This window comes from Nymphalis io, chromosome Z (genome assembly GCF_905147045.1).
Source record: "Nymphalis io chromosome Z, ilAglIoxx1.1, whole genome shotgun sequence".
NCBI lineage: Eukaryota > Metazoa > Arthropoda > Insecta > Lepidoptera > Nymphalidae > Nymphalis > Nymphalis io.
Window position 1 is genome coordinate 3,041,955 of NC_065918.1, and position 7,983 is coordinate 3,049,937.

The 7,983-nt window shown below is 32.3% G+C and overlaps 1 protein-coding gene across 1 annotated transcript; it reads right to left on the minus strand.

The window, feature by feature from the left end:
* Positions 1–2,511: 2,511 nt before the first annotated feature.
* Positions 2,512–7,983, minus strand: LOC126780329 (succinate dehydrogenase cytochrome b560 subunit, mitochondrial-like). Its single transcript, XM_050504714.1, has 3 exons — positions 7,859–7,983; positions 3,232–3,476; positions 2,512–2,845 (listed from the first exon to the last, which is right to left on the minus strand). Exons 1-3 carry the CDS (start codon positions 7,927–7,929, stop codon positions 2,559–2,561), a joined length of 603 nt encoding a protein of 200 aa, XP_050360671.1. The 5' UTR covers positions 7,930–7,983; the 3' UTR covers positions 2,512–2,558.

A 7,983-nucleotide genomic window follows, 5' to 3' on the forward strand; every position in this document is an offset into this window, starting at 1 on the left:
CTTTCAGCCTAGGACTCAGTTTTTGTCTTATTTAATGATCTACCGCATTTCGTATCGTATAAATTAAAAAAAGACGGTAAAAGACTACGTCGCGATTGTTTTCTATCATAGAATGTTTTATATTTTAATGTTGTTTGAATAAATTTGAACTGGATTTACTTTGCTTTCGACCAAAAAGCCTTGTTAGTCAGACGTTAGTTAAACATATGCAAATGGCACGTAATTAATGTTCGCGTATGAGTATCAGATGCAAGTAACAACATGAATTAAATGTGCTTTATCGAGTGAAATCAGAAAAATAAATCTCATTAACATACTAAGTAACTACTGAGTTTTTTGCCGGTTAATCTGGTCCGGTGGTAAGTTTAAAAATTTTTCAGTACTGTAGTATGACTATTGAAAAGTATTTAAATGAGGCTACCTGTATCACGAATATAGGCTATTATATTATATAATCATCAATAAAATAACTTTACATGAAACAAATTACTTCAATACAAATAAATCAATTGATGAACAAATCTAGTACTACAAATGATTCAAAAATATAAAAATAAGCACTGTATCATATATTTTTCTCTTTAAGCAACAAAAAAGTTCTTTACTGTACAAAAATATATTTTTTATACCACAAACACTAATTTCACACACAGGCATATATAATATTGATAACAAATTAACTATTCCTGCAACATATTAAGCATCTAAAAACTCGCTCAACAAAAATAAGAAAAGGTCACTTTAGGTTTTTTTATAGTAAAACACTAGAAATACAACCTAGGTATTTCTGTTACCATCTAATTAATATTAAATATGCGTTCAGAATAAAGCTGCGCTTTTAGAAAAATAGCGATGTGTCACGAAATTAAATCGTTCCTTATTTAAAAATATATTGAGGTAAGTATTATGCAGTGCAATCAACATTTTTTATGGAATATGAGCCTTTTTTAATATACAAAAAGTAGATTTTTTATATGCAAATAAATATTACAACAATGTATGCTCATATGCAAGACCTTAAACATGATAATCAAAACCAAGAGCGCTTAACAACAAAATTTTATTTTGCAAATGCCGGTTGCATAAATACGAATTGTATTTAAGTTGAAAGGGATTAAGGTTAAAAGTTATCCTTTAGGTAAAAGTTATTCCTGAGGGAGAAAGGGATAACTTTTAATTCATATCACACAACTATTAACTTAAAGCTCTGAAATATTGGGAGCTCCGTTTTGTTGTCCGCTGCACGGTTTAGACTTCAAGATAGCGCAAGACAGTGCCATCTTTCATTGGTCAAACCAAATCACAGTCATTAAAGAGAGGTAGACAAATATAATTTACTTTTATATAAGTGAAAAAGAGTCCAGGGGTGTTCTATGTGGAATGTTTTAAGTATTGTAAGTTAAAAATCTAAATAAATTCGAGTCTATCGCTTATTTGATGTCGACATTAATACCGTCCAACAAAGCTAATCTCTTAAGCCACAATAGACTGCAATTTGAAATAGAAGTTAATACTCAATATAAAAAGAATGACCTAAGTACGTTTAATGGATATTGGTATCTGAGATAATGAAGAATGAAGGTTTTTATAAGCTATAAACTTGTAAAAACCTTCATTTTTTGTATTCTACAAGTTGTTTGAAATGTCTCATTAGATCCGAAAAAATAATTGAATATAAAATATATAATGCCTAAATGATCCAGTGGCTGTAAGGCCGCGGATCCCGAGTTCCTGGGTTCAAATCCCAAGTCGGGCTAATAAAAATTTATTGAGTTTTTCTCTCGAAGATTCTCAATAGCAGCCCGGAATCTGAAGTGTGTACATTCCCGTGCCCCGGAAAGCACGTAAAGCCGTTAATTCCGCGCCTGAACCCTTTCCGGTGTTCTTGAGTTGCTGTCACATCGTATTACGAGAGTGAGGGAAAAGAGAGTGCACCTGTGTTTGTGCACACACTTGGGCACTATTAGTACGATTTGCGCAGTTGGATAATCTTCTTTTTTTAAATTTATATTTATTTAAATTTAATATAATTTAATTTAATGAAGTCAGTTAGTTCCAAACCTTCTCCTCAAAAAGGGAGATGACGCCTTAGCCCAGCAGTGGGACATTTACAGGTTGTTACTTAATGTAGTCAATTTTATTTGTACAATTCAATTCAATTTAATTTAACTTCAATTAATTTTATATAACATAATCTAAGAAAACTAACAATTAAATGGATTTTTAATCTGAAATACTCTTTTATTATTGAAAATGAGAGTTAAAAAATATTATTTTTTTCATTATGTATTAATAGTAATATTTTGTAAAATTTTAGTACATAATAGGTAGCCGCCATAGTAGACCGTCCGTCATCATCTGCAACTAAGATGTTCGTTTCTTGGTACCTGTGATAGCCTGTTGGATCACTCTCCCTTCAAATTAGATCATACCAATACCATTATTATTTAGCAGTACAATAAATAATGATTGATAAATATAGTTAAAATCAGTAAATTAAAAACAGTCAAATAATTTATATAATTTGTGAAATAACATAATATAAGAAAATATTTTATTCAAAGCAATGCAAAGAGTAATGTTACAACCGCGGTTGCTATGAAACTTTTTCTTGCAGTTTCATAGACATCCTTCATCGCCAGCCATCTTCCAGCATTCCACATACAAAATCGAATGCCATTGAAGTAGTGATACACAAACGGGGCACCCAAGATTATTTTTATAATGAAAATTAAAGGTCTTGAAAGATCTAGACTTTGTATCATGGACACGTAAGTTTCGACTCCGTTGGACAGGAACAAACTACCACCTGATAATAGTAGAGCGTAGAATGTTACAATAATACCTGAAACAAATAGAAAAACACATATTTGAATTAGAAACATATGTTACTTATAAAAGATTAGGCAGTTAAAAGATTTTTTTGAATCAATGTTTCTTTATTCGATCCGTATGCTTTATATTTTACCGATGAAAATGTAATGATTTTTTGTCTTCGAAGATTTTTTGCATAGCACCAAAATCAATCTAAGCATACGGCGTGAAAGCCTTGTTTTAAAATTTTAAATAAAAAATAATTTCATTGCAACGTACTGTGCAACGTAACGTGTTCAAGCTATTATTGATTTAATCAAACTACTCGTAATCAGTACAAAATTAATCATCAAACACTAAAGGGTCCACTAAATCCAATAAAGCCCTACATGTAGTATGTTCAACAGTACAACAAACCAGTAATGCGCTGCACTATCGACGTCATCGCTGGCAAAGTAGGTGCATATATAGTTAGATGCGGTGACATGGGTCGATTCAAACTCATATTTTTGTCATCATGTGATTTTTTTGGCGGTGGCACATAGGGCTGGAACATTATTCGATGACTGTTGCTAGTTCCAGACTTTTCGTCGCAACATGTATTTTTTCCACTACATACTACTCTTCTATTAAAATACGCAATCGATGGAAACAGCAATGAGCTAGAAATAAAAATACAGTAATAAGTAACAGCCTGTAAATTTTGAGGAGAACTTTTGGCATATGGCAGATTTTCATCCAAATGCAAGCAGGCATCCACACAATATTTCCCACATCATAACCGAGTAACAGATTTCATGTAATTAACATTAAAGATAAGTAGCGGCACAAAATAAGTTGTATCATTGAAAATACTGTAGAAACCTCAAGTTATATATTTAAAGACATCAGGATATATCCTCTAATCAGTAGAGCACTAAGCGAGGGTGAATAAGCTTAAAGGCTTTTGTCAAACTAGAACATTGACGGCCTGTCATTTTAAAAACTTTATTTTTTTTTTCAACGCCATATTAACTTCATCGACATGTATCAAATATCAAAATATATTCATACATATTATATTATGTTAAATAGTCATTAAAAGTTTTTTTTAGCATAAGTATAATAAAAAAGGATATTAAATAATGGCTTTTGCGGTTGTAAAGTAACCTTTATAACTTTCGTTAATAAAAGTTCGAAAATTTCTAATAAGTACTAGCCACTAATTCATGTTAATTATTTAGTTTTTTTAATTAATTAAGCGTTTTAAACCGAAATAGAACGCGATTATGGGTTCTAAACCGGGCGAGCATCATCTTTGATTTTGTGTTTACAATTCATCTTGTTTTCGTTTGTGAAGAAAAACGTCGCGTAGAAACCTACATGTGTCAAACCAAAATAACCTCCTCAATACCAGAGGAGTATAATATACTCTTTTCCCAGCATTGCAGCAGGACCTTTACCGGCTGTTGCTTACTTTTAAATTATCTACTTGTTCGTTTGCTAGGTATATTTATAAACGGATAGGAATAATTTAGTAGTAGTACTGACAGAATTGGAACACGATTGGTTTATTTTTAATGTGAAGTCACAGAACAATATTGTTTTATAAAGAGAAGAATGGAAGAACGAGATTACCAGATAGTGAAATGATGCATAGAAATAAAGATATTTTTTATATTACATTGTAATACAGACTAGAAATGTCATATACATTTCTATCGGGCAGCGCTACTATACCTAAGGAGCTGGCGAGCAAAATATCTATATAACTCGTTCTTTCGGCAAACATCATTTTTAATCTATATATTTTATGTAAAGACAAAACATTGCTCTCCTTTTTAAGTACATTTTTAGTGCACGGTTGTGAAATTTGGCATGGTTAGAGTTTATTTGAATAAGAAGTGCAGAAAGCTAAAATTTATGTACATTTATGATACAAATACATTACAATAAATAAAATATTCCCAGTTTACGTTCTTACTGCCCATATCAATTGTCGTTGTCGTCATATCGTTTGTTTTATAGCAATGTGATCATTGTACGATAAGAAATATTCGTCAAACACTAAGTGTCGTCTGTCACCATGGAATCGCTGCATTATCAATTGACAGCGTAAATCGAAATTGTAAAAAGCGCGGGTACTACATGATTTGCTCGCGTCTGCCTCTGACACTGATGTACAGAATGCTTCTGAAAACGACGACAATCGGATAGGCAGACATCCACGAATCTGACTTTTTTTATGATTTTAAATATAAAATGAACACTGAATGGCAGATGAATTGTTGAATTGTTCAATTGATATTGTGAAGTGAAAATCGTTCAAGTATAAAGCGTATTTTTTTATATTTTATTCAAGCCAGTATTAGAAATGACATATTTTGTGTTTTTTTTTATGTTTTTTTAAATGTAAATTACTAAAATACTCATGCGGCGACGTGAGAGGGGGGAGGTGTTACGGACACGGCGTGCCACACTCTGATGGAGTGTGCCGCTTGGGAGCCTCAGCTTCCTTGGCGACTTTAATCGGCGGAGACCTTTCGCTGCCGAGCGTGATAAATGTCATGCTTGGTAGCGAGAGGTACTAGATGGAGATGGTCTGCTTCTGCGAAAATGTTATGTCGCAGAAGGAGGCCACGGAGCAGTAACGGAAGCGTGAGGAGAGTGCTTCCGCTGACCCGCTTCACCGAAGAAGACCGGGGAGAAGACGTCGGCGCTATACGCATCTTTTCCTCCCGCCGTGAGTGTCACCGGGGCTAGGCGGTCTCTGTATCCCAAGAACCCCTTAGGATTTTGAACCCGCAGAGGCGGGGCAACCGTCGGGACGACATGGTAGTATAGGAAAGCGATCTCGTGACGTCCCCCGACAAGACGGAGTGGGTCCGCTGGTTTTTAGTGGTTATTACGGCGCCTTCAGCGCCAGCGAGTCCCACACACCGGGGAAAGACGTAAATGTGTTTCCAGCGAGAAAAAAGAAAGAGAGGGTAAATGTTAGGTTAGTGTGTACTTTTTTGTATCCCTGACAACGTGTATGCAATACTTATGAGGAGCTGGTGAAAGCGTAACAAAACAAAAAATAAACAAAATCACTTTTGCATTTATAATATTAAGCTTTCAATATCCATTGATTTCTCTGTTTCGCTGCGTACGGCTGTTTTTTTCTTAAGTTCAACGAATAACCACAGACGTCTGTGCCTTTGTTGTATGTTTCTTTTTTTTTTCTTTTTTATTGCATGGTTTTATTCCCAGACAGCGTCACAATCGAAATATTAGGATTACTCCTTACTACTGTTTAAAATTTGGTTTTCATATATATATTTTTTGATTAAATATACATATTTGCAGTGTTTAATTAACTAAAACAATTCTCGCACGGTTCGATTTATGTTTTTATAGAACATTAATAGATTTAAAACGAACGGAATTAGAAAAATATTTAAATAATAATAAAAATTAACAACATAAATACATGTTTTTTATTCAAATAAACGCTTAAAAGCAGTTTTGAGTCGTACTTTAGAAGAACCAGCACAAAGGTCTTTTATACCGTACACATAGGGAACACACATTAATAAAATCTAATTCAATTATGTATGAATACTGTTTAAAAAACCGAGACTAGACAGCAGATTTTTTAGTCAACAATATAAGTATTGAGTAACATTCCTTATTATTTAATGTCTTTTAACATTATATATATATGTTAATTAACTAGCAAGGTTAAAAATAATAATAATGGACTGAATCAATTGAACAATCGGTACATAAATATATCTCTTTCTCTTAATCTTTTTTTGGTAATTCAAATTGACCATAAATCAAAATCATAATCGATTTAGCGATTGATCGACAAAATACGCATGATTAAAATAGATACTTAAGGGGTTAAGTGTTACACTAAAAGTATACACGAAACTTGCAATGATACTGAAAAGATAATTTAACTAAAAAAATTATAAAATGAGAAAATTTAAAATCCTTTCTGCACGTGCAAAAGTACGATTATGAAAGTTAATTGTAACGAAAAAATGGATTGTGTCGGTGAGTGGACCGTAGAGCGCAAAAACATAATCCAATGAATCCAATGACCGTCGCGTGTATATTAAAGTGTCAGTGTAAAAAAACAATAAAGTATGATAATATCGCCACAGGGCTAGTTAATCAGGACCAGAGGCTTTTAAAGTGAGAAGCGAGGGAGCCCCGAATGTTGAATTAATTAAAATTAATTTAACATTTTACACCTTCATAGACGTTTACTTTTAAAACTTTTAACATATATGTAATTAAATAATTTGTCTTTCCTTGAAAGGTTTAATGAAGATATTCTATTAAAATATAAATGAACCTATAAAGTAATATATCCTAAATTTCACCGTTTATACCTATACAATGATCTACGTATAAAGATGAAAACTTTAATTGAATAGAATTACATTAGGAGTACATCACTGTTGGACTGAGACCCTTCCCCTGATTAAGAAAGGATGATTTTATTATTCTTTTACGCTGTTTCAATGCGGGTTGCTAGATACATATATGGTGACACGTGCAGGTTTCTTCACAATGTTTTCTTTTGCCGCAAAGCGCAAATAAAACATATCAAATCTTAGTGGCAGGTCACATCCGGGTTTGATCCGGGTCAATATTCGGTTAAAATTATATTCGGTTATATATTCATATCATTATAATTTCAATTTACTTCTAATTTATTTATTCAAACTTTGTCATATTTAGCCGTCTGACACAAATATTACTTGTATTAGTAATAACATAAAAAATAATAAATTAATAAATATCATCCTTAAAACCTAATGTCGTGCGACAGAGCTGCTGCTTCAGCCTAAAGGCACAGACGCAATACGAGAATATTTGATGGACGCTATAGTGCTAAGTTAATTAAATTTTATGAAGCTCGTATGATCAAATAAAGAACCATTTATTTATTTTCATCGCTATTGTATCTGCTTTGTTCTTATTTGTATATATACATGTTTGGTAATAAATATTTTTGTGGTATTCTTAAGATACTTCAATTATAATATAAAGTTAAGTTTTTACGTACCCGTTGTTATTTAATATTCTAAGAGCAACATTTTCTCTAAAATATCTTGCTTTTAATAAAATCGGAAACATTATTTAGAATTTCCCACAATGACAATTAAATGTAGGTTTTAATTTTTATTAAAT

Excerpts from the sequence above, each read along its gene's own strand:
- LOC126780329 (XM_050504714.1), bottom strand. The coding sequence starts at position 7,929 with ATGTTTCCGATTTTATTAAAAGCAAGATATTTTAGAGAAAATGTTGCT. Across the intron at positions 3,477-7,858 it reads AGAATATTAAATAACAACGG|CTCATTGCTGTTTCCATCGA; the intron begins GTACGTAAAAAC and ends TTTTATTTCTAG. Across the intron at positions 2,846-3,231 it reads GATAGTGCAGCGCATTACTG|GTATTATTGTAACATTCTAC; the intron begins GTTTGTTGTACT and ends TATTTGTTTCAG.